The 26,808-nt window shown below is 57.1% G+C and overlaps 1 protein-coding gene across 1 annotated transcript; it reads left to right on the forward strand.

Moving 5' to 3' along the window:
• The first annotated feature begins 4,803 nt into the window (after window positions 1–4,803).
• Window positions 4,804–22,502, forward strand: LOC138242980 (flotillin-1). Its single transcript, XM_069198448.1, has 13 exons — window positions 4,804–4,988; window positions 7,356–7,430; window positions 9,031–9,106; window positions 9,484–9,574; window positions 10,151–10,294; window positions 11,895–12,014; window positions 13,318–13,413; window positions 15,693–15,845; window positions 16,422–16,603; window positions 17,577–17,622; window positions 17,808–17,945; window positions 19,086–19,250; window positions 21,853–22,502. The coding sequence occupies exons 2-13, from the start codon at window positions 7,388–7,390 to the stop codon at window positions 21,880–21,882; spliced, it is 1,284 nt and encodes a 427-aa protein (XP_069054549.1). The 5' UTR covers window positions 4,804–4,988; window positions 7,356–7,387; the 3' UTR covers window positions 21,883–22,502.
• Window positions 22,503–26,808: the final 4,306 nt, after the last annotated feature.

Here is a 26,808-nt window from a genome sequence, read left to right on the forward strand (position 1 = left end):
TTAATGTACTGGAGTGTCCAGTCAGTGTGTCTGTATGAACCCCCCTCTCTCAGTGCAGTGTTCATGTACTGGAGTGTCCAGTCAGTGTGTCTGTATGAACCCCCCTCTCTCTCAGTGCAGTGTTCATGTACTGGAGTGTTATGGACACAGTTCCACTCAGGGACAGCACTGCACAGAGCACGTTTATTGCGGAGAGGAGATGGAGAGATGAAAGCAGGTTCTACAGTCAGAGACCGCGAGAAGGTGGAAAAATCCGCTGGCGAGGGTGAGGCGGGTGTGTCTGGTGCACTGAGACACGTTCAGCTGTTTGAACTGAACGAGCTGAGCCCATCTGTCACCTCCAGGGGTCTGGGCTCTTGAGGAAGGGGGCAGTTTCCTTCAGAACTCTTCCTGTCTCTTTCCAGGTCAGATCCTGCTTCAGTTCTTGTTCTGTTTCAGTGGTTCTGATCTGCTGTTCACACCCCTGATCGCCCTTTAACCACAGGCTGGGTCCTCACTGTGGAAAGAAGGAGAGAGGGAGGGTCTGGTGGAGACAGCATGAGCCACGTTTGCTTTTACATCTCCAAGCAGTTATGCCACAGACACTGGACACAGGTAGACCTGGCTGTCCAGAGAGGACAGGCTCAGTGACCACAGCCTGGACAGACACACTGGACACAGGCAGACCCGGCTGTCCAGAGAGGACAGGCTCAGTGACCACAGCCTGGACAGACACACTGGACACAGGCAGACCCGGCTGTCCAGAGAGGACAGGCTCAGTGACCACAGCCTGGACACACACACTGGACACAGGCAGACCTGGCTGCCCAGAGAGGACAGGCTCAGTGACCGCAGCCTGGACACACACACTGGACACAGGCAGACCTGGCTGTCCGGAGAGAACAGGCTCAGTGACAACAGCCTGGACACACACACACTGGACACAGGCAGACCAGGCTGTCCGGAGAGGACAGGCTCAATGACCACAGTCTGGACACAGACAGTGGACACAGACAGACCTGGCTGCCCAGAGAGGACAGGCTCAGTGACCACAGCCTGGACACACACACTGGACACAGGCAGATCTGGCTGCCCAGAGAGGACAGGCTCAGTGACCACAGCCTGGACACACACACTGGACACAGGCAGACCTGGCTGTCCAGAGAGGACAGGCTCAGTGACCACAGCCTGGACACACGCACTGGACACAGGCAGACCTGGCTGTCCGGAGAGGACAGGCTCAATGACCACAGCCTGGACACACGCACTGGACACAGGCAGACCTGGCTGTCCGGAGAGGACAGGCTCAATGACCACAGTCTGGACACACACACACTGGACACAGGCAGACCTGGCTGTCCGGAGAGGACAGGCTCAATGACCACAGTCTGGACACAGACACTGGACACAGACAGACCTGGCTGCCCAGAGAGGACAGGCTCAGTGACCACAGCCTGGACACACACACTGGACACAGGCAGATCTGGCTGCCCAGAGAGGACAGGCTCAGTGACCACAGCCTGGAAACACACACTGGACACAGGCAGACCTGGCTGTCTGGAGAGGACAGGTTCAGTGACCACAGCCTGGACACACACACACTGGACACAGGCAGACCTGGCTGTCCGGAGAGGACAGGCTCAATGACCACAGTCTGGACACAGACACTGGACACAGACAGACCTGGCTGCCCAGAGAGGACAGGCTCAGTGACCACAGCCTGGACACACACACTGGACACAGGCAGACCTGGCTGCCCAGAGAGGACAGGCTCAGTGACCACAGCCTGGACACACACACTGGACACAGGCAGACCCGGCTGTCCAGAGAGGACAGGCTCAGTGACCACAGCCTGGACACACACACTGGACACAGGCAGACCCGGCTGTCCAGAGAGGACAGGCTCAGTGACCACAGCCTGGACACACGCACTGGACACAGGCAGACCTGGCTGCCCAGAGAGGACAGGCTCAGTGACCGCAGCCTGGACACAGACAGACCTGGCTGTCCAGAGAGGACAGGCTCAGTGACCACAGCCTGGACACACGCACTGGACACAGGCAGACCTGGCTGTCCCAAGAGGACAGGCTCAGTGACCACAGCCTGGACACACGCACTGGACACAGGCAGACCTGGCTGCCCAGAGAGGACAGGCTCAGTGACCACAGCCTGGACACAGACAGACCTGGCTGCCCAGAGAGGACAGGCTCAGTGACCACAGCCTGGACACAGACACTGGACACAGGCAGACCTGGCTGTCCAGAGAGGACAGGCTCAGTGACCACAGCCTGGACTCACACACTGGACACAGACAGACCTGGCTGCCCAGAGAGGACAGGCTCAGTGACCACAGCCTGGACACAGACACCGGACACAGGCAGACCTGGCTGTCCAGAGAGGACAGGCTCAGTGACCACAGCCTGGATACAGGCAGACCTGGCTGCCCAGAGAGGACAGGCTCAGTGACCACAGCCTGGACACAGACACTGGACACAGGCAGACCTGGCTGCCCGGAGAGGACGGGCTCAGTGACCGCAGCCTGGACACAGACACTGGACACAGACAGACCTGGCTGTCCGGAGAGGACAGGCTCAGTGATTACAGCCTGGACACACACACTGGACACAGGCAGACCTGGCTGCCCAGAGAGGACGGGCTCAGTGACCACAGCCTGGACACACACACTGGACACAGGCAGACCTGGCTGTCCAGAGAGGACAGGCTCAGTGACCACAGCTTGGACTCACACACTGGACACAGACAGACCTGGCTGCCCAGAGAGGACAGGCTCAGTGACCACAGCCTGGACACAGACACCGGACACAGGCAGACCTGGCTGTCCAGAGAGGACAGGCTCAGTGACCACAGCCTGGATACAGGCAGACCTGGCTGCCCAGAGAGGACAGGCTCAGTGACCACAGCCTGGACACACACACTGGACACAGGCAGATCTGGCTGCCCAGAGAGGACAAGCTCAGTGACCACAGCCTGGACACAGACACTGGACACAGGCAGACCTGGCTGCCCGGAGAGGACGGGCTCAGTGACCGCAGCCTGGACACAGACACTGGACACAGACAGACCTGGCTGTCCGGAGAGGACAGGCTCAGTGACCACAGCCTGGACACACACACTGGACACAGGCAGATCTGGCTGCCCAGAGAGGACAAGCTCAGTGACCACAGCCTGGATACAGACACTGGACACAGGCAGACCTGGCTGCCCGGAGAGGACGGGCTCAGTGACCGCAGCCTGGACACAGACACTGGACACAGACAGACCTGGCTGTCCGGAGAGGACAGGCTCAGTGACCACAGCCTGGACACACACACTGGACACAGGCAGATCTGGCTGCCCAGAGAGGACAGGCTCAGTGACCACAGCCTGGACACACACACTGGACACAGGCAGATCTGGCTGCCCAGAGAGGACAAGCTCAGTGACCACAGCCTGGACACAGACACTGGACACAGGCAGACCTGGCTGCCCGGAGAGGACGGGCTCAGTGACCGCAGCCTGGACACAGACACTGGACACAGACAGACCTGGCTGTCCGGAGAGGACAGGCTCAGTGACCACAGCCTGGACACACACACTGGACACAGGCAGACCTGGCTGCCCGGAGAGGACGGGCTCAGTGACCACAGCCTGGACACACGCACTGGACACAGGCAGACCTGGCTGTCCGGAGAGGACAGGCTCAGTGACCACAGCCTGGACACACACACTGGACACAGGCAGACCTGGCTGCCCAGAGAGGACAGGCTCAGTGACCACAGCCTGGACACACGCACTGGACACAGGCAGACCTGGCTGTCCGGAGAGGACAGGCTCAGTGACCACAGCCTGGACACACACACTGGACACAGGCAGATCTGGCTGTCCAGAGAGGACAGGCTCAGTGACCACAGCCTGGACTCACACACTGGACACAGGCAGACCTGGCTGTCCAGAGAGGACAGGCTCAGAGACCACAGCCTGGACACACACACTGGACACAGGGAGACCTGGCTGTCCAGAGAGGACAGGCTCAGTGACCACAGCCTGGACTCACACACTGGACACAGACAGACCTGGCTGCCCAGAGAGGACAGGCTCAGTGACCACAGCCTGGACTCACACACTGGACACAGGCAGACCTGGCTGTCCAGAGAGGACAGGCTCAGTGACCACAGCCTGGACACAGACACCGGACACAGGCAGACCTGGCTGCCCAGAGAGGACAGGCTCAGTGACCACAGCCTGGACACAGACACCGGACACAGGCAGACCTGGCTGTCCCAAGAGGACAGGCTCAGTGACCACAGCCTGGACACACACACTGGACACAGACAGACCTGGCTGTCCAGAGAGGACAGGCTCAGTGACCACAGCCTGGACACAGACACCGGACACAGGCAGACCTGGCTGTCCCAAGAGGACAGGCTCAGTGACCACAGCCTGGACACAGACACCGGACACAGGCAGACCTGGCTGTCCCAAGAGGACAGGCTCAGTGACCACAGCCTGGACACACACACTGGACACAGACAGACCTGGCTGTCCAGAGAGGACAGGCTCAGTGACCACAGCCTGGACACAGACACCGGACACAGGCAGACCTGGCTGTCCAGAGAGGACAGGCTCAGTGACCACAGCCTGGACACAGACAGACCTGGCTGTCCAGAGAGGACAGGCTCAGTGACCGCAGCCTGGACACAGACAGTATAGACTGCAGTCTGTAACAGTCGCGCCGGGTCTTCCGGGCCGGCAGGGGGCGCCGGAGCGGGGGAGACGGAGGAGACAGGTGGGGGCGCCCAGCCTGGGCTGCCGGAAGTGGGCGTGGCCGCGGCGGCGGAAGCGGAAGAGACCGCGACGGGAGGGCGAGGCCGAGCAGCGCAGCGACCAAGGCGGAGCAGCCAGCTTGAAAACAAGGGGAAAGGAAACAATAAAACAGAAACACTCACACACACACGGAGAGATCACCCCGTCCTGAGCTCCCGGCGCCCAGCAGCTCTTCTCGGCTCCAGGTGAGATCGGCTCTCCCGGGGGGGGAGGAGGGAGGGAGTTTGATCAGAATAAACAACCCCGGTAGGTTGTGGTCAAAATCAGATCAGATCAGTGTGTGTCTGTGTGTGTGTGTGCGGAGACGTGCGATCGGGGCTTGTGAACACAGGCTCGGTGTGGAAACACGTCTCTCCGCGATCTGGCCCCGTCCGGACCGGATCGGACCCGCTGGTGGGGGTGGGGGGTGACAGCGGGGCGCCCACACCAGATACACAAACAAACAAACAAACACCTCGTCAATAAATACATCAACCCCCCACCGGGCGGCTGTATCCCGATCGGCGAGGCCGAGCTGGGGGAGAAAAAAAGCAGGATTGTTTTTAAAGAAGCTTCCTGATCGCACCCGGATCGATAGATTCGGATCGATAGACGGGGCTCGGCGTCTCCGTGTCCCCACCCCACCTCCTCTCTCGATTCAAGGGGCTTTATTGGCATGGCCGCTGGGTACAATCAGTGTTGCCAAAAGCAGATGAAAATAATCAAATTAACGTGGAACAAAACACAGAATCAAAGTCAAATAACATCTACAGACATTTACTGTATGGAAAATATTGACATAGACTGTAAACAACACATTTACTTATCTTCATTCCGCAAGACAAATTCGCTCAAAAAAAGGAGTTAAAACAATTTTGTTTTGGGGGGGTTCTGTGTCCCCCGCCGAGCGGAACCGCCCCTTCTGTTTGGGGTCCAAACAGAGCCCGCGGGGCGGTTCGGACCGGGTGGCGCTGCTGGTGGTGGTGTTTTCATTTCCAGCAACACCAGTCCTGTCAATGGGGGAAGGGCGATCCTTTCAGATTGTTTTAATCCGGTTAAATTGCGGCTCTAATTGCCGCTATGAGCAGATAGATGAAAGGGGATTTCTGGTTATGGACGGACCTGTATATAGCGCCTTTCACAACGAGGCGATGCGTTTCGTCCGTGCAAAAATGCGCGTCTAGTAGTGCTCCCTCCTTGTAGTGCCGTTGAGGTGGGGGCGGAAACGCTCAAGCAAGGAAAACGTTTGATGCATCAATCCATTCTCACCCCTGCTGGGCTCCAGTGAGGGGGCGGGGCTGGTCAGTAGCGGGGTCAGAGGTCAGAGTTCAGTACTCTGACGGCCTGCAGGAAGTAGTTCTCCCTGGATCTGTAACACTCACCAGAGGGCAGGAGGGGAGGGTATTTCTGTGTGGCTCTGAGTACAGTAGCTGTGTGTGTGAGTGAGAGAAACAGGGGGCGCCTCTGCAGGACTGGGGGCTCCTGTCTGACACTGTGGGGGTTCAGGCAGACCTCGTTTGAGCACCCCCCCCCCCCCCCCCGCTCCAGACACCCACCACTCTTTGTGTAAAGTTCCCCCTTCCCTGAGGCTGAGCCCGGTTCCCTTCTGGTTTCGATCGCTGAGAGGAAAACAGACCTGCTGAGAGGGGTGGGAGGGGGGAACAAGCCGATACCCTGGCTTCTCTCCAGACACAGCTGGGTGAGCTCCTCCAGTCAGGACAGGGGGCTCTACTGTACACAGAGAGGGGCGGGAGGGGGGAACAAGCTGATACCCTGGCTTCTCTCCAGACACAGCTGGGTGAGCTCCTCCAGTCAGGACAGGAGGCTCTACTGTACACAGAGAGGGGCGGGAGGGGGGAACAAGCTGATACCCTGGCTTCTCTCCAGACACAGCTGGGTGAGCTCCTCCAGTCAGGACAGGAGGCTCTACTGTACACAGAGAGGGGTGGGAGGGGGGAACAAGCTGATACCCTGGCTTCTCTCCAGACACAGCTGGGTGAGCTCCTCCAGTCAGGACAGGGGGCTCTACTGTACACAGAGAGGGGCGGGAGGGGGGAACAAGCTGATACCCTGGCTTCTCTCCAGACACAGCTGGGTGAGCTCCTCCAGTCAGGACAGGAGGCTCTACTGTACACAGAGAGGGGCGGGAGGGGGGAACAAGCTGATACCCTGGCTTCTCTCCAGACACAGCTGGGTGAGCTCCTCCAGTCAGGACAGGAGGCTCTACTGTACACAGAGAGGGGTGGGAGGGGGGAACAAGCTGATACCCTGGCTTCTCTCCAGACACAGCTGGGTGAGCTCCTCCAGTCAGGACAGGAGGCTCTACTGTACACAGAGAGGGGCGGGAGGGGGGAACAAGCTGATACCCTGGCTTCTCTCCAGACACAGCTGGGTGAGCTCCTCCAGTCAGGACAGGAGGCTCTACTGTACACAGAGAGGGGTGGGGGTGGGGAACAAGCTGCCCAGCCCTGTTGTTGAAGCCGCTCTGCTGTGTGTGTGTGTGCGCCCCGGGACTCCAGTCTCCTCTCTGGATGAAGTGGGGTGACTCTGTCTTCTCTCTCTCTGTCCCCCAGCTGTCGCTGTGTGTGTACCCCCTCTCCTCACCATGTTCTACACCTGCGGCCCCAATGAAGCCATGGTGGTTTCAGGTAGGTCTCCCCCAAACCCCAGCGCCCCCAGAGGAGACCAGGTGACCAGTGTGGACAGTGAGGGGGGATTGGGGTGGCCAGTGTGGACAGTGTTGGGGTGTCCAGTGTGGACAGTGAGGGGAGATTGGGGTGTCCAGTGTGGACAGTGTTGGGGTGTCCAGTGTGGACAGTGAGGGGGATTGGGGTGTCCAGTGTGGACAGTGAGGGGGTGTCCAGTGTGGACAGTGAGGGGGTGTCCAGTGTGGACAGTGAGGGGGATTGGGGTGTCCAGTGTGGACAGTGAGGGGGTGTCCAGTGTGGACAGTGAGGGGGGATTGGGGTGGCCAGTGTGGACAGTGAGGGGGTGTCCAGTGTGGACAGTGAGGGGGTGTCCAGTGTGGACAGTGAGGGGGATTGGGGTGTCCAGTGTGGACAGTGAGGGGGTGTCCAGTGTGGACAGTGAGGGGGGATTGGGGTGTCCAGTGTGGACAGTGAGGGGGTGTCCAGTGTGGACAGTGAGGGGGTGGCCAGTGTGGACAGTGTTGGGGTGTCCAGTGTGGACAGTGAGGGGGATTGGGGTGTCCAGTGTGGACAGTGTTGGGGTGTCCAGTTTGGACAGTGAGGGGGATTGGGTGTCCAGTGTGGACAGTGAGGGGGTGTCCAGTGTGGACAGTGTTGGGGTGTCCAGTGTGGACAGTGAGGGGGTGTCCAGTGTGGACAGTGTTGGGGTGTCCAGTGTGGACAGTGAGGGGGATTGGGGTGTCCAGTGTGGACAGTGTTGGGGTGTCCAGTGTGAACAGTGAGGGGGGATTGGGGTGTCCAGTGTGGACAGTGAGGGGGTGGCCAGTGTGGACAGTGAGGGGGTGGCCAGTGTGGACAGTGTTGGGGTGGCCAGTGTGGACAGTGAGGGGGATTGGGTGTCCAGTGTGGACAGTGTTGGGGTGTCCAGTGTGAACAGTGAGGGGGATTGGGGTGTCCAGTGTGGACAGTGAGGGGGTGTCCAGTGTGGACAGTGTTGGGGTGTCCAGTGTGGACAGTGAGGGGGTGTCCAGTGTGGACAGTGAGGGGGATTGGGGTGGACAGTGTTGGGGTGTCCAGTGTGGACAGTGAGGGGGGATTGGGGTGTCCAGTGTGGACAGTGTTGGGGTGTCCAGTGTGGACAGTGAGGGGGATTGGGTGTCCAGTGTGGACAGTGAGGGGGTGTCCAGTGTGGACAGTGAGGGGGATTGGGGTGTCCAGTGTGGACAGTGTTGGGGTGTCCAGTGTGAACAGTGAGGGGGGATTGGGGTGTCTAGTGTGGACAGTGTTGGGGTGTCCAGTGTGAACAGTGAGGGGGGATTGGGGTGGACAGTGTTGGGGTGGCCAGTGTGGACAGTGTTGGGGTGACCAGTGTGGACAGTGTAGGGGGATTGGGGTGTCCAGTGTGAACAGTGAGGGGGGATTGGGGTGGACAGTGTTGGGGTGGCCAGTGTGGACAGTGTTGGGGTGACCAGTGTGGACAGTGTAGGGGGATTGGGGTGTCCAGTGTGAACAGTGAGGGGGGATTGGGGTGGACAGTGTTGGGGTGTCCAGTGTGGACAGTGTTGGGGTGCCCCAGTGAACCCCTCTGTCTGTGTTCCAGGCTTCTGTCGGTCTCCTCCCCTGATGATCGCAGGAGGGAGAGTGTTTGTGGTGCCGTGTGTCCAGCAGATCCAGAGGTAACACACAGTACACACACTACACACACTCCCTGTGTCCAGCAGATCCAGAGGTAACACACAGTACACACACTACACACACTGCACACTGCACACACTACACACACTACACACAGTACACACACTACACACACTCCCTGTGTCCAGCAGATCCAGAGGTAACACACACTACACACAGTACACACACTCCCTGTGTCCAGCAGATCCAGAGGTAACACACAGTACACACACTACACACACTGCACACTGCACACACTACACACAGTACACACAGTACACACACTACACACACTCCCTGTGTCCAGCAGATCCAGAGGTAACACACACTGCACACACTCCCACACTCCGGGCTCAGGTGTGTCTGTGTGTCCTGGCAGGATCTCCCTCAACACGCTGACCCTGAACGTGAAGAGTGATAAGGTATACACACGCCATGGGGTTCCCATCTCTGTGACAGGCATCGCCCAGGTAGGAGCCTCTGACTCCTCTGTCTTGCTCTCTCGACAGCGCTGACCTCTGACCCACCTGTCTCTCTGTGACAGCGCTGACCTCTGACCCCCCTGTCTCTCTGTGACAGCGCTGAGTTCTGACCCCTCTGTCTCTCTCGGAGTGAGTGTGTGTGTGACAGCGCTGACCCCTGACCCCTCTGTCTCTCTCGGAGTGAGTGTGTGTGTGACAGCGCTGACCTCTAACCCCTCTGTCTCTCTCGGAGTGTGTGTGTGACAGTTCTGACCTCTGACCCCCCTGTCTCTCTGTGACAGCGCTGAGTTCTGACCCCTCTGTCTCTCTCGGAGTGAGTGTGTGTGTGACAGCGCTGACCCCTGACCCCTCTGTCTCTCTCGGAGTGAGTGTGTGTGTGACAGCGCTGACCTCTGACCCCTCTGTCTCTCTCGGAGTGAGTGTGTGTGACAGTGCTGACCTCTGACCCCTCTGTCTCTCTCGGAGTGTGTGTGTGACAGCGCTGACCTCTGACCCCCCTGTCTCTCTCGGGGTGAGTGTGTCACAGTGCTGACCTCTGACCCCCCTGTCTCTCTCGGGGTGCAGGTGAAGATTCAGGGACAGAACAAGGAGATGCTCGCTGCCGCCTGTCAGATGTTCATGGGGAAGTCGGAGCAGGAAATTACCCATATCGCCCTGGAGACTCTGGAGGGCCACCAGAGAGCCATCATGGCACACATGACTGTGGAGGTACAGACACCCTGGTCACATGACTGTGGAGGTACAGGCACACTGTCCCCTGCAGACACCCTGGTCACATGACTGTGGAGGTACAGGCACACTGTCCCCTGCAGACACCCTGGTCACATGACTGTGGAGGTACAGACACACTGTCCCCTGCAGACACCCTCGTCACATGACTGTGGAGGTACAGGCACACTGTCCCCTGCAGACACCCTGGTCACATGACTGTGGAGGTACAGGCACACTGTCCCCTGCAGACACCCTGGTCACATGACTGTGGAGGTACTGACACACTGTCCCCTGCAGACACCCTCGTCACATGACTGTGGAGGTACAGGCACACTGTCCCCTGCAGACACCCTGGTCACATGACTGTGGAGGTACAGGCACACTGTCCCCCTGGTCACATGACTGTGGAGGTACAGGCACACTGTCCCCTGCAGACACCCTGGTCACATGACTGTGGAGGTACAGGCACACTGTCCCCTGCAGACACCCTGGTCACATGACTGTGGAGGTACTGACACACTGTCCCCTGAAGACACCCTGGTCACATGACTGTGGAGGTACAGCCCCCCTGGTCACATGGCAGATACAGCGACTGACCTCCTGACTCCTGTCTGACTGACTCCCTCTGCTCTAGCTGGGCTGCCATTTTTACTTCTTGGGCAGCAGTGAAAATGAGTTCAGGGAGCAGTGTGGTGGCTGAGCTCAGCCCCTGGGGTGCTGTCTGTGTGGAGTTTGCGTGTTCGGTGCAGTTATCCTTGGGTTTCCTCCCACAGTCCTGAAACATGCTTCTGGGAAATATGGTTCTGTGTGTGTGTCCTGTGATGGACTGGTGTCCTGTCCCCGGTGTCTGTGTGTGTCCTGTGATGGACTGGTGTCCTGTCCAGGGGGTGTGTGTGTGTGTCCTGTGATGGACTGGTGTCCTGTCCAGGGTGTGAGTGTGTCCTGTGATGGACTGGTGTCCTGTCCAGGGGGTGTGTGAGTGTGTCCTGTGATGGACTGGTGTCCTGTCCAGGGGGTGTGTGAGTGTGTCCTGTGATGGACTGGTGTCCTGTCCAGGGTGTGTGAGTGTGTCCTGTGATGGACTGGCGTCCTGTCCAGGGTGTGTGAGTGTGTCCTGTGATGGACTGGCGTCCTGTCCAGGGTGTGTGTGTGTGTGTCCTGTGATGGACTGGTGTCCTGTCCAGGGTGTGTGTGTGTGTGTCCTGTGATGGACTGGTGTCCTGTCCAGGGTGTGAGTGTGTCCTGTGATGGACTGGTGTCCTGTCCAGGGGGTGTGTGAGTGTGTCCTGTGATGGACTGGTGTCCTGTCCAGGGTGTGTGTGTGTGTGTCCTGTGATGGACTGGAGTCCTGTCCAGGGTGTGTGTGTGTGTGTCCTGTGATGGACTGGTGTCCTGTCCAGGGAGTGTGTGAGTGTGTCCTGTGATGGACTGGTGTCCTGTCCAGGGGGTGTGTGAGTGTGTCCTGTGATGGACTGGTGTCCTGTCCAAGGGGTGTGTGTGTGTGCCCTGTGATGGACTGCTGTCCTGTCCAGGGAAACTCCCTCCAGCTGAGCGCTGGCGCCCCCCTGTGGCCTGAGCGCTCCGTCTCGCCCTGCAGGAGATCTACAAGGACCGGAAGAAGTTCTCGGAGCAGGTCTTCAAGGTGGCGTCCTCTGACCTGGTCAACATGGGCATCAGCGTGGTCAGCTACACCCTGAAGGACGTGCATGATGACCAGGTCAGTGTCTCTCCTTACCCCCATCTCTCACTAACCCTCTCCCTGTCTCCCTCTCTCACTAACCCTCTACCTGTCTCCCTCTCTCACTAACCCTCTCACTGTCTCCCTCTCTCATTCCCTCTCACTGTCTCCCTCTCTCATTCCCTCTCCCTGTCTCCCTCTCTCACTAACCCTCTCCCTCTCTCACTAACCCTCTCCCTGTCTCCCTGTCTCATTCCCTCTCACTATCTCTCTCTCTCACTAACCCTCTCCCTGTCTCCCTCTCTCATTCCCTCTCTCACTGTCTCCCTCTCTCATTCCCTCTCACTGTCTCCCTCTCTCACTAACCCTCTCACTGTCTCCCTCTCTCACTAACCCTCTCCCTGTCTCCCTCTCTCATTCCCTCTCCCTGTCTCCCTCTCTCATTCCCTCTCCCTGTCTCCCTCTCTCATTCCCTCTCACTGTCTCCCTCTCTCATTCCCTCTCACTGTCTCCCTCTCTCATTCCCTCTCACTGTCTCCCTCTCTCATTCCCTCTCACTGTCTCCCTGTCTCACTAACCCTCTCACTGTCTCCCTCTCTCATTCCCTCTCACTGTCTCCCTCTCTCATTCCCTCTCACTGTCTCTCTCTCTCACTAACCCTCTCACTGTCTCCCTGTCTCACTAACCCTCTCACTGTCTCCCTGTCTCATTCCCTCTCACTGTCTCCCTCTCTCATTCCCTCTCACTGTCTCCCTCTCTCATTCCCTCTCACTGTCTCCCTCTCTCATTCCCTCTCACTGTCTCCCTCTCTCACTAACCCTCTCACTGTCTCCCTCTCTCACTGTCTCCCTCTCTCACTGTCTCCCTCTCTCACTGTCTCCCTCTCTCACTGTCTCCCTCTCTCACTAACCCTCTCCCTGTCTCCCTCTCTCACTAACCCTCTCCCTGTCTCCCTCTCTCACTAACCCTCTCCCTGTCTCCCTCTCTCATTCCCTCTCCCTGTCTCCCTCTCTCACTAACCCTCTCACTGTCTCCCTCTCTCACTAACCCTCTCACTGTCTGCCTCTCTCACTAACCCTCTCACTGTCTCCCTCTCTCATTCCCTCTCACTGTCTCCCTCTCTCATTCCCTCTCACTGTCTCCCTCTCTCACTGTCTCCCTCTCTCATTCCCTCTCACTGTCTCCCTCTCTCACTAACCCTCTCACTGTCTCCCTCTCTCATTCCCTCTCACTGTCTCCCTCTCTCACTGTCTCCCTCTCTCACTAACCCTCTCACTGTCTCCCTCTCTCACTAACCCTCTCACTCCCTGTAACCCCCTCACACGCTCACTCTCTCACTCAGGACTACCTGCACTCTCTGGGGAAGGCTCGTACCGCGCAGGTGCAGAAAGATGCCCGCATCGGCGAGGCGATGGCCAAGAGGGACGCCGTCATCAAGGTGAGTCCAGACACAGCGCCCCCTGTCTGCGGGGCAGAGACACTGCAGCTCAGCACAGGAGGCTCACTGTCTGTTCCTCGGGCTGGGACAGGAGATCACACACTGTGTTATTATTATTGAGAGACAGGCTCACTGTCTGGTCCTCAGGCTGGGACAGGAGATCACACACTGTATTATTATTATTGAGAGACAGGCTCACTGTCTGTTCCTCAGGCTGGGACAGGAGATCACACACTGTATTATTATTATTGAGAGACAGGCTCACTGTTCCTCAGGCTGGGACAGGAGATCACACACTGTATTATTATTGTTGAGAGACAGGCTCACTGTCTGTTCCTCAGGCTGGGACAGGAGATCACACACTGTATTATTATTATTGAGAGACAGGCTCACTGTCTGTTCCTCAGGCTGGGACAGGAGATCACACACTGTATTATTATTATTGAGAGACAGGCTCACTGTCTGTTCCTCAGGCTGGGACAGGAGATCACACACTGGATTATTATTATTGAGAGACAGGCTCACTGTCTGGTCCTCAGGCTGGGACAGGAGATCACACACTGTATTATTATTATTGAGAGACAGGCTCACTGTCTGTTCCTCAGGCTGGGACAGGAGATCACACACTGTATTATTATTATTGAGAGACAGGCTCACTGTTCCTCAGGCTGGGACAGGAGATCACACACTGTATTATTATTATTGAGAGACAGGCTCACTGTCTGTTCCTCAGGCTGGGACAGGAGATCACACATTGTATTATTATTATTGAGACACAGACTCACTGTTCCTCAGGCTGGGACAGGAGATCACACACTGTATTATTATTATTGAGAGACAGGCTCACTGTTCCTCAGGCTGGGACAGGAGATCACACACTGTATTATTATTATTGAGAGACAGGCTCACTGTCTGTTCCTCAGGGTGTGACAGGAGATCACACACTGTATTATTATTGTTGAGAGACAGGCTCACTGTCTGTTCCTCAGGCTGGGACAGGAGATCACACACTGTATTATTATTATTGAGAGACAGGCTCACTGTCTGTTCCTCAGGCTGGGATAGGAGATCACACACTGGATTATTATTATTGAGAGACAGGCTCACTGTCTGTTCCTCAGGCTGGGACAGGAGATCACACACTGTATTATTATTATTGAGAGAGAGGCTCACTGTCTGTTCCTCAGGCTGGGACAGGAGATCACACACTGTATTATTATTATTTAGAGACAGGCTCACTGTCTGTTCCTCAGGCTGGGACAGGAGATCACACACTGGATTATTATTATTGAGAGACAGGCTCACTGTCTGTTCCTCAGGCTGGGACAGGAGATCACACACTGTATTATTATTATTGAGAGACAGGCTCACTGTCTGTTCCTCAGGCTGGGACAGGAGATCACACACTGTATTATTATTATTGAGAGACAGACTCACTGTTCCTCAGGCTGGGACAGGAGATCACACACTGTATTATTATTATTGAGAGACAGGCTCACTGTCTGTTCCTCAGGCTGGGACTGGAGATCACACACTGTATTATTATTATTGAGAGACAGGCTCACTGTCTGTTCCTCAGGCTGGGACAGGAGATCACACACTGGATTATTATTATTGAGAGACAGGCTCACTGTCTGTTCCTCAGGCTGGGACAGGAGATCACACACTATTATTATTATTGAGAGACAGGCTCACTGTCTGTTCCTCAGGCTGGGACAGGAGATCACACACTGTATTATTATTATTATTATTATTATTATTATTATTATTATTGAGAGACAGGCTTACTGTCTGTTCCTCAGGCTGGGACAGGAGATCACATGCTGTATTATTATTATTGAGAGACAGGTTCACTGTCTGTTCCTCAGGCTGGGACAGGAGATCACACACTGTATTATTATTATTTAGAGACAGGCTCACTGTCTGTTCCTCAGGCTGGGACAGGAGATCACACACTGGATTATTATTATTGAGAGACAGGCTCACTGTCTGTTCCTCAGGCTGGGACAGGAGATCACACACTGTATTATTATTATTGAGAGACAGGCTCACTGTCTGTTCCTCAGGCTGGGACAGGAGATCACACACTGTATTATTGTTATTGAGAGACAGGCTCACTGTCTGTTCCTCAGGCTGGGACAGGAGATCACACACTGGATTATTATTATTGAGAGACAGGCTCACTGTTCCTCAGGCTGGGACAGGAGATCACACACTGGATTATTATTATTGCTGAGAGACAGGCTCAGTCATCTGTGTCTCTCTATCGCCCCCTGCAGGAGGCCCATGCGATGCAGGAGAAGGTGTCGGCCCAGTATGTCAATGAGATTGAGATGGCCAAGGCCCAAAGAGACTACGAGCTGAAGAAGGCCACCTACGACATCGAGGTCAACACCAAGAAGGCTGAGTCTGACCTGGCTTACCAGCTGCAGGTCTGTCCCTTAACCCCTTTCTCTCTCAGTGCAGTGTTCATGTACTGGAGTGTCCAGTCAGTGTGTCTGTATGAACCCCCCTCTCTCTCAGTGCAGTGTTCATGTACTGGAGTGTCCAGTCAGTGTGTCTGTATGAATCCCTCTCTCAGTGCAGTGTTCATGTACTGGAGTGTCCAGTCAGTGTGTCTGTATGAACCCCTCTCTCTCTCTCAGTGCAGTGTTCATGTACTGGAGTGTCCAGTCAGTGTGTCTGTATGAACCCCTCTCTCTCTCTCTCTCAGTGCAGTGTTCATGTACTGGAGTGTCCAGTCAGTGTGTCTGTATGAACCCCTCTCTCTCTCTCTCAGTGCAGTGTTCATGTACTGGAGTGTCCAGTCAGTGTGTCTGTGTGAACCCCTCTCTCTCTCAGTGCAGTGTTCATGTACTGGAGTGTCCAGTCAGTGTGTCTGTGTGAACCCCTCTCTCTCTCAGTGCAGTGTTCATGTACTGGAGTGTCCAGTCAGTGTGTGTGTATGAACCCCTCTCTCTCTCAGTGCAGTGTTCATGTACTGGAGTGTCTCTCTCTCTCTCTGTCAGGTGGCGAAGACGAAGCAGCGGATCGAGGAGGAGAAGATGCAGGTCCAGGTGATCGAGCGCGCCCAGCAGATCATGCTGCAGGAGCAGGAGATCGTCCGCAAGGAGAGGGAGCTGGAGGCCACAGTCAAGAAGCCTGCCGAGGCCGAGAAGTACCGGCTGGTGAAGCTGGCCGAGGCCGAGAGGTGAGGGTGTGTGTGTGTGGGGGGGTGTGGGGGCCTGGGCCGGGAATCACTTCCTTTGTGTGAGTGACCCCTAGGCTGGTATCACTTCCTGTGTGTGTGTGTGTGTGTGTGCTGGGAATCACTTCCTGTGTGTGTGTGTGGCCCCTAGGCTGGTATCACTTCCTGTGTGTGTGTGTGGCCCCTGGGGTGGGTATCACTTCCTGTGTGTGTGACCCCTGGGCTGGGAATCACTTCCTGTGTGTGTGTGTGGCCCCTAGGCTGGTATCACTTCCTGTGTGTGTGTATGTGAGACCCCTAGGCTGGTATCACTTCCTGTGTGTGTGTGGCCCCTAGGCTGGTATCACTTCCTGTGTGTGTGTGTGTGTGTGTGGCCCCTAGGCTGGTATCACTTCCTGTGTGTGTGTGTGTGAGACCCCTGGGCTGGGAATCACTTCCTGTGTGTGTGTGTGGCCCCTGGGCTGGTATCACTTCCTGTGTGTGTGTGAGACCCCTAGGCTGGTATCACTTCCTGTGTGTGTGTGTGTGTGTGTGTGGCCCCTAGGCTGGTATCACTTCCTGTGTGTGTGTGTGGGGCCCCTAGGCTGGTATCACTTCCTGTGTGTGTGTGTGTGGGGCCCCTAGGCTGGTATCACTTCCTGTGTGTGTGTGGGGCCCCTGGGCTCGTATCCCTTCCTGTGTGTGTGTGATCCCTGGGCTGGGAATCACTTCCTGTGTGTGTGTGTGACCCCTGGGCTGGTATCACTTCCTGTGTGTGTGTGTGTGTGACCCCTGGGCTGGTATCACTTCCTGTGTGAGACCCACTCAGACCCCTCAGGGTTGACCTGGGTGCAGACTCAGTGGACAGAGGACGAGCGTCAGTCTATCGACAGGAGAGTCGTCCAGTTCTGTGTCCGAGGAGCTGATCTCTCTCCTCTTCTCCTCTCCCTGTCCCTCTCCTGTCTCTCTCCTCTCTCTCTCCTGTCTCCCTCTCCAGGCTCCAGCTCATCATGCAGGCAGAGGCCGAAGCAGAGTCCATCAGGGTGAGTCTCTGATCTCCTCTTTTTCTGTCTCATACTCTCGTGTCTCCTGTCTCTCTCCTCTCTCGCACCCTGCTGTGCCTCCTCTCCCTTGTCTCTCCTCTCTCACGTCTGTCGGTCTCTCCTCTCTCTCCCGCCCGCGCTGTGCCTCCTGTCTCTCATGCCCCGCTGTGCCTCCTCTCTCTCAGATCAAGGGCGACGCCGAGGCCTTTGCAGTGGAGGCGAAGGGCAGAGCCGAGGCGGAGCAGATGGCCAAGAAGGCCGAGGCCTTCAACCAGTACAAGGAGGGGGCGATGGTGGACATGCTGCTGGAGAAACTGCCCCTGGTGAGGGGGGGCAGGGGGCAGGAGAGGGGGGAGGGGCGATGGTGGACATGCTGCTGGAGAAACTGCCCCTGGTGAGGGGGGGCAGGGGGCAGGAGAGGGGGGAGGGGCGATGGTGGACATGCTGCTGGAGAAACTGCCCCTGGTGAGGGGGGGCAGGGGGCAGGAGAGGGGGGAGGGGCGATGGTGGACATGCCGCTGGAGAAACTGCCCCTGGTGAGGGGGGGCAGGGGGCAGGAGAGGGGGGAGGGGCGATGGGGGACATGCTACTGGAGAAACTGCCCCTGGTGAGGGGGGGAAGATGGTGTTCAGTTCAGGGGGCAGGTGGGGGGCCGGGCTCAGTTCAGGGGGCAGGTGGGGGGCCGGGCTCAGTTCAGGTGGCAGGCGGGGGGCTGGGCTCAGTTCAGGGGGCAGGCGGGGGGCCGGGCTCAGTTCAGGGGGCAGGCGGTGTGCTGGGCTCAGTTCAGGGGGCAGGCGGTGTGCTGGGCTCAGTTCAGGGGGCAGGCGGTGTGCTGGGCTCAGTTCAGGGGGCAGGTGGGGGGCCGGGCTCAGTTCAGGGGGCAGGCGGTGTGCTGGGCTCAGTTCAGGGGGCAGGTGGGGGGCCGGGCTCAGTTCAGGGGGCAGGTGGGGGGCCGGGCTCAGTTCAGGGGGCAGGTGGGGGGCCGGGCTCAGTTCAGGGGGCAGGCGGGGGGCCGGGCTCAGTTCAGGGGGCAGGCGGGGGGCCGGGCTCAGTTCAGGGGGCAGGCGGGGGGCCGGGCTCAGTTCAGGGGGCAGGCGGGGGGCCGGGCTCAGTTCAGGGGGCAGGCGGGGGGCCGGGCTCAGTTCAGGGGGCAGGCGGTGTGCTGGGCTCAGTTCAGGGGGCAGGCGGGGGGCTGGGCTCAGTTCAGGGGGCAGGCGGGGGGCCGGGCTCAGTTCAGGAGGCAGGCGGGGGGGGCTGGGCTCAGTTCAGGGGGCAGGTGGGGGGCTGGGCTCAGTTGAGGAGGCAGGCGGGGGGGGCTGGGCTCAGTTCAGGGGGCAGGCGGGGGGCCGGGCTCAGTTCAGGGGGCAGGCGGGGGGCTGGGCTCAGTTCAGGGGGCAGGCGGGGGGCTGGGCTCTCCCCCGGTGCAGGACGCAGACTGACCCAGTTCCCCCTCCCGCCTGCAGATGGCGGAGGAGATCACCAAGCCGCTGTCCAAGACCCAGAAGATCACCATGGTGTCCAGCGGCGGCGGGGACGTGGGGGCCAGCAAGCTGACCGGGGAGGTGCTGGACATCATGACCAGGCTGCCCGAGACCATCGAGAGGCTGACCGGGGTCAACATCGTGCAGGTACGCAGGCCAGCAGGGGGCGCACAGGTCTGACCGCCTCCAGGTGTGTCAGTGCAGCAGTCTGATCCGCTCCAGGTGTGACAGTGCTGTCAGACTCCCAGTGCGCAGCAGTCTGATCCGCTCCAGGTGTGACAGTGCTGTCAGTCAGACTCCCAGTGTGCAGCAGTCTGATCCGCTCCAGGTGTGACAGTGCTGTCAGACTCCCAGTGCGCAGCAGTCTGATCCGCTCCAGGTGTGACAGTGCAGTCAGACTCCCAGTGCGCAGCAGTCTGATCCGCTCCAGGTGTGACAGTGCTGTCAGTCAGACTCCCAGTGCGCAGCAGTCTGATCCGCTCCAGGTGTGACAGTGCTGTCAGACTCCCAGCGCGCAGCAGTCTGATCCGCTCCAGGTGTGACAGTGCAGTCAGACTCCCAGTGCGCAGCAGTCTGATCCGCTCCAGGTGTGACAGTGCTGTCAGTCAGACTCCCAGTGCGCAGCAGTCTGATCCGCTCCAGGTGTGACAGTGCTGTCAGACTCCCAGTGCGCAGCAGTCTGATCCGCTCCAGGTGTGACAGTGCTGTCAGACTCCCAGTGCGCAGCAGTCTGATCCGCTACAGGTGTGACAGTGCTGTCAGACTCCCAGTGTGCAGCAATCTGATCTGCTCCAGGTGTGACAGTGCTGTCAGTCAGACTCCCAGTGCGCAGCAGTCTGATCCGCTCCAGGTGTGACAGTGCTGTCAGTCAGACCCCCAGTGCGCAGCAGTCTGATCCGCTCCAGGTGTGACAGTGCTGTCAGACTCCCAGTGTGCAGCAGTCTGATCCGCTCCAGGTGTGACAGTGCTGTCAGACTCCCAGTGCGCAGCAGTCTGATCCGCTCCAGGTATGACAGTGCTGTCAGACTCCCAGTGTGCAGCAGTCTGATCCGCTCCAGGTGTGACAGTGCTGTCAGACTCCCAGTGTGCAGCAGTCTGATCCGCTCCAGGTGTGACAGTGCTGTCAGTCAGACTCCCAGTGTGCAGCAGTCTGATCCGCTCCAGGTGTGACAGTGCTGTCAGACTCCCAGTGCGCAGCAGTCTGATCCGCTCCAGGTGTGACAGTGCTGTCAGTCAGACTCCCAGTGTGCAGCAGTCTGATCCGCTCCAGGTGTGACAGTGCTGTCAGACTCCCAGTGCGCAGCAGTCTGATCCGCTCCAGGTGTGACAGTACTGTCAGACTCCCAGTGCGCAGCAGTCTGATCCGCTCCAGGTGTGACAGTGCTGTCAGTCAGACTCCCAGTGCGCAGCAGTCTGATCCGCTCCAGGTGTGACAGTGCTGTCAGACTCCCAGTGCGCAGCAGTCTGATCCGCTCCAGGTGTGACAGTGCTGTCAGACTCCCAGTGCGCAGCAGTCTGATCCGCTCCAGGTGTGACAGTGCTGTCAGTCAGACTCCCAGTGCGCAGCAGTCTGATCCGCTCCAGGTGTGACAGTGCTGTCAGTCAGACTCCCAGTGCGCAGCAGTCTGATCCGCTCCAGGTGTGACAGTGCTGTCAGTCAGACTCCCAGTGTGCAGCAGTCTGATCCGCTCCAGGTGTGACAGTGCTGTCAGTCAGACTCCCAGTGCGCAGCAGTCTGATCCGCTCCAGGTGTGACAGTGCTGTCAGTCAGACTCCCAGTGTGCAGCAGTCTGATCCGCTCCAGGTGTGACAGTGCTGTCAGTCAGACTCCCAGTGCGCAGCAGTCTGATCCGCTCCAGGTGTGACAGTGCTGTCAGACCCCCAGTGCGCAGCAGTCTGATCCGCTCCAGGTGTGACAGTGCTGTCAGTCAGACTCCCAGTGCGCAGCAGTCTGATCCGCTCCAGGTGTGACAGTGCTGTCAGTCAGACTCCCAGTGCGCAGCAGTCTGATCCGCTCCAGGTGTGACAGTGCTGTCAGTCAGACTCCCAGTGCGCAGCAGTCTGATCCGCTCCAGGTGTGACAGTGCTGTCAGTCAGACTCCCAGTGCGCAGCAGTCTGATCCGCTCCAGGTGTGACAGTGCTGTCAGACCCCCAGTGCGCAGCAGTCTGATCCGCTCCAGGTGTGACAGTGCTGTCAGTCAGACTCCCAGTGCGCAGCAGTCTGATCCGCTCCAGGTGTGACAGTGCTGTCAGACTCCCAGTGCGCAGCAGTCTGATCCGCTCCAGGTGTGACAGTGCTGTGAGTCAGACTCCCAGTGCGCAGCAGTCTGATCCGCTCCAGGTGTGACAGTGCTGTCAGACTCCCAGTGTGCAGCAGTCTGATCCCCTCCAGGTGTGACAGTGCTGTCAGTCAGACTCCCAGCGCGCAGCAGTCTGATCCGCTCCAGGTGTGACAGTGCAGCAGTCTGATCCCCTCCAGGTGTGACAGTGCAGCAGTCTGATCCCCTCCAGGTGTGACAGTGCTGTCAGACTCCCAGTGCGCAGCAGTCTGATCCCCTCCAGGTGTGACAGTGCAGCAGTCTGATCCCCTCCAGGTGTGACAGTGCTGTCAGTCAGACTCCCAGTGCGCAGCAGTCTGATCCGCTCCAGGTGTGACAGTGCAGCAGTCTGATCCCCTCCAGGTGTGACAGTGCAGCAGTCTGATCCCCTCCAGGTGTGACAGTCTCTCTCTCTTCTCTCCTGATACAGGTGACTGGGAAGCCCACCCGCATGGGCTAATGGGCAGGCCCAGCCCGGCCCGGCCCAGCCCAACAGAACCTCCAGACCTCCGACCCTCTCTGACGCTGCTGTTGGAACGCGGTGGGTGGGGGGCAGCCTATCCCACAATCCCCCTCACTGCACTGACCCCCCGACCTGTCCTGACCGTGACCCCCATCCCGAATCGCCTGTCCCTGCAGCTGAGCCAGTCCGCAGCCCGCTCACACATGAAGTATCTTTCCTGTCTCGCTGGGGGTCGGTTTTAGGGGCGTCTAGGGGACCCCCGGTTGTGGACCCGTGACCTTGGGCTTGCCGTGGGACAGGGCTGCAGACTGTCCCCTCTCCCCTCTCCTCTCTCACTGGTGCCTGATTTCTACAGACCCCTCGTTCTCAAGTGTTTCTTATGCCTGCGCCTCTCCTGCTGCGGGGGGGCGCAGCAGCACTGCATGCTGGGACGCTGTCCCGTAGTCGAGCTCCCCAGACCCCTGTGATTGCTGTAGGTTCGAACATGTAGCTTCGTCCTGTGCCTGACCCCTGTTCTCTGTGTGTTAGTGTTACTGCGAACCTCTGTCGTCGTCCACTTTGTTACTGAGGAATGTGATGAATATACCTTGTGAGAATATATATACACAGTTACTCGATCTGTTGTCGTCTTATTGTGTCAGCGGGGGGTCTTCTGTACACAGAGGGGGGAACAAGCCGATACCCTGGCTTCTCTCCAGACACAGCTGGGTGAGCTCCTCCAGTCAGGACAGGAGCATCTACTGTACACAGAGAGGGGTGGGAGGGGGGAACAAGCCGAGACCCTGGCTTCTCTCCAGACACAGCTGGGTGAGCTCCTCCAGTCAGGACAGGAGGCTCTACTGTACACAGAGAGGGGTGGGAGGGGGGAACAAGCTGATACCCTGGCTTCTCTCCAGACACAGCTGGGTGAGCTCCTCCAGTCAGGACAGGAGGCTCTACTGTACACAGAGAGGGGTGGGAGGGGGGAACAAGCTGATACCCTGGCTTCTCTCCAGACAGAGCTGGGTGAGCTCCTCCAGTCAGGACAGGAGGCTCTACTGTACACAGAGAGGGGTGGGAGGGGGGAACAAGCTGATACCCTGGCTTCTCTCCAGACAGAGCTGGGTGAGCTCCTCCAGTCAGGACAGGAGGCTCTACTGTACACAGAGAGGGGTGGGAGGGGGGAACAAGCTGATACCCTGGCCTCTCTCCAGACAGAGCTGGGTGAGCTCCTCCAGTCAGGACAGCTATACTATACACAGAGAGGGGTGGGGGTGGGGAACAAGATGTATATGTAGATGGGTACAAATTGTGTGAATGTGTGCAAGTCGTATCTAGAGGGGTGCAAAATCTGTGAAGAGGGTTCGAATCAACTGTAGATGGGGGCAAATTCAGCATGGAGGGGTGCAAATGGTGTGTGTGTGTGTGGGCGCGAAAAGGGGCGTTTTGTGATACGATGGGGCACTTCTGGGCTTATCATCGTCATCCTGGGCCACGGCCGGGCGGAGTGTCTCCTCGCACAACAGGAAGATCTGCGGCAGACCCGCTGCTCGTGAGGAGGAAACAGCCCGTTCCTGCGCAGGAAGCCCCTGGGGGGCGAGGAGTGGAGCCGCTGTTTGCCTGGGGTGTGTGTGTGTGTGTGTCGGCCTCTTGTCGTCCCACCACAGGTGCAGATCACACGCGTGTGTCCCCCTCCTCCCTGCACCGCGCCGCGATTGGCCGGCGCCCTCGTTAAGATGCGAACCCACAATGCACTTCCACCTCAGCCAGCCAGCCTGACGCACACGGCACACCAGAGGCTTCCTCCGGAAGCCGAGTCACCCCCCCCGCCCCCCAGCAGGATGTGAGATGCGGTCGGCGAGGGGGGGAGGCCGGGGCCCGAGCCTGGGACGGGCCTGCCCTCTTCACACTGACCTGCTGCTGGGGCAAGTGCGCTCTGTGAAAGTGGAGTCGGAAGGTCACGGGTCGTCCCACTGTCGTTCAAGTGAAGCAACTTCCACCTGCGACAACCCTGTTTCATGATCGCCAGTGTCCTCCACCTGTCTCGACACCAGCTCTGCTGCTGCAGAACCACCTTCTCTCTCTTATATATAATCATATATATATATATCTCTTATACTTAGCTCAATTCAATTCAAGGGGCTTTATTAGCATGACCGATAGGTACAATCAGTGTTGCCAAAGCAGATAAAAATAATCAAATTAGCACAAAACAAAAAATAAAATAATATAAAATCTACAGACATTTACAACAGAGATGTCATACAATATTGACATAGACTGTAGGCGGCTGGAGCATTATTGGGAGACAGACTCACTGTTCCTCAGGCTGGGACAGGAGATCACACACTGTATTATTAATATTGAGAGACAGGTTCACTGTTCTTCAGGCTGGGACAGGAGATCACACACTGTATTATTACTTTTGAGAGACAGGCTCACTGTCTGTTCCTCTGGCTGGGACAGGAGATCACACACTGTATTATTATTATTATTGAGAGACAGGCTCACTGTCTCTTCCTCAGGCTGGGACAGGAGATCACACACTGTATTATTATTATTGAGAGACAGGCTCACTGTCTGTTCCTCAGGCTGGGACAGGAGATCACACACTGTATTATTATTATTGAGAGACGGGCTCACTGTCTGTTCCTCAGGCTGGGACAGGAGATCACACACTGTATTATTATTATTGAGAGACAGGCTCACTGTCTGTTCCTCAGGCTGGGACAGGAGATCACACACTGGATTATTATTATTGAGAGACAGGCTCATTGTCTGTTCCTCAGGCTGGGACAGGAGATCACACACTGTATTATTATTATTGAGAAACAGGGTCACTGTCTGTTCCTCAGGCTGGGACAGGAGATCACACACTGTATTATTATTATTGAGAGACAGGGTCACTGTTCCTCAGGCTGGGACAGGAGATCACACACTGTATTATTATTATTGAGAGACAGGCTCACTGTCTGTTCCTCAGGCTGGGACAGGAGATCACACACTGTATTATTATTATTGAGAGACAGGCTCACTGTCTGTTCCTCAGGCTGGGACAGGAGGTCACACACTGTATTATTATTACTGAGAGACAGGCTCACTGTCTGTTCCTCAGGCTGGGACAGGAGGTCACACACTGTATTATTATTATTGAGAGACGGGCTCACTGTCTGTTCCTCAGGCTGGGACAGGAGGTCACACACTGTATTATTATTACTGAGAGACAGGCTCACTGTTCTTCAGGCTGGGACAGGAGATCACACACTGTATTATTATTTTTGAGAGACAGGCTCACTGTCTGTTCCTCTGGCTGGGACAGGAGATCACACACTGTATTATTATTATTATTGAGAGACAGGCTCACTGTCTCTTCCTCAGGCTGGGACAGGAGATCACACACTGTATTATTATTATTGAGAGACAGGCTCACTGTCTGTTCCTCAGGCTGGGACAGGAGATCACACACTGTATTATTATTATTGAGAGACGGGCTCACTGTCTGTTCCTCAGGCTGGGACAGGAGATCACACACTGTATTATTATTATTGAGAGACGGGCTCACTGTCTGTTCCTCAGGCTGGGACAGGAGATCACACACTGGATTATTATTATTGAGAGACAGGCTCATTGTCTGTTCCTCAGGCTGGGACAGGAGATCACACACTGTATTATTATTATTGAGAAACAGGGTCACTGTCTGTTCCTCAGGCTGGGACAGGAGATCACACACTGTATTATTATTATTGAGAGACAGGGTCACTGTTCCTCAGGCTGGGACAGGAGATCACACACTGTATTATTATTATTGAGAGACAGGCTCACTGTCTGTTCCTCAGGCTGGGACAGGAGATCACACACTGTATTATTATTATTGAGAGACAGGCTCACTGTCTGTTCCTCAGGCTGGGACAGGAGGTCACACACTGTATTATTATTACTGAGAGACAGGCTCACTGTCTGTTCCTCAGGCTGGGACAGGAGGTCACACACTGTATTATTATTACTGAGAGACAGGCTCACTGTCTGTTCCTCAGGCTGGGACAGGAGATCACACACTGTATTATTATTATTGAGAGACAGGCTCAGTGTCTGTTCCTCAGGCTGGGACAGGAGTTCACACACTGTATTATTATTATTGAGAGACAGGCTCACTGTCTGTTCCCCAGGCTGGGACAGGAGATCACACACTGTGTTATTATTATTGAGAGACAGGCTCACTGTCTGTTCCTCAGGCTGGGACAGGAGGTCACACACTGTATTATTATTATTGAGAGACAGGCTCACTGTCTGTCCCTCAGGCTGGGACAGGAGATCACATACTGGGCTGCCAGTTCAACTGAGTTCCCTCCTCCCTCTCCCAGTAGATTTGGGACCCGTTGTGATTCTGGCAGGTGTGGGAATTCTGGGACTAGATTTCTGAATTTAGGGAAGAATGTTTCTCTAATCCCTAATTAGAATCTAATTTCTCTAATCTTATACTCCGTCTCTCACACGCACGCACGCACAAACGTACAGTGGAAACAGCCCCTCATTTTCAGGAAGGAAGACAGGATGAGAGATTAGAATTATCTCGTTACTTCTCTCTTCTACGAAACTGTGGGCACAGAGAACCCATGAGGACGGGGGGGGGCTCTACTGTACACAGAGAGGGGTGGGAGGGGGGAACAAGCCGATACCCTGGCTGCTCTCCAGACACAGCTGGGTGAGCTCCTCCAGTCAGGACAGGAGGCTCTACTGTACACAGAGAGGGGCGGGAGGGGGGAACAAGCCGATACCCTGGCTTCTCTCCAGACACAGCTGGGTGAGCTCCTCCAGTCAGGACAGGAGGCTCTACTGTACACAGAGAGGGGTGGGAGGGGGGAACAAGCCGCCCAGCCCTGTTGTTGAAGCCTAGTCTTCTCCAGGCGGTCGAACCCGTCATGTGGAACAGTGTGCACGTGACCC

Source organism: Lepisosteus oculatus, chromosome 14, assembly GCF_040954835.1.
Source record: "Lepisosteus oculatus isolate fLepOcu1 chromosome 14, fLepOcu1.hap2, whole genome shotgun sequence".
NCBI classification, from domain to species: domain Eukaryota; kingdom Metazoa; phylum Chordata; class Actinopteri; order Semionotiformes; family Lepisosteidae; genus Lepisosteus; species Lepisosteus oculatus.

Bases quoted from the DNA above. Each gene is read 5' to 3' on its own strand.
- LOC138242980 (XM_069198448.1), top strand. From the start codon at position 7,388: ATGTTCTACACCTGCGGCCCCAATGAAGCCATGGTGGTTTCAG. The intron at 7,431-9,030 runs GTAGGTCTCCCC...TCTGTGTTCCAG, and splicing joins TGAAGCCATGGTGGTTTCAG to GCTTCTGTCGGTCTCCTCCC. The intron at 13,414-15,692 runs GTGAGTCCAGAC...CGCCCCCTGCAG, and splicing joins AGAGGGACGCCGTCATCAAG to GAGGCCCATGCGATGCAGGA.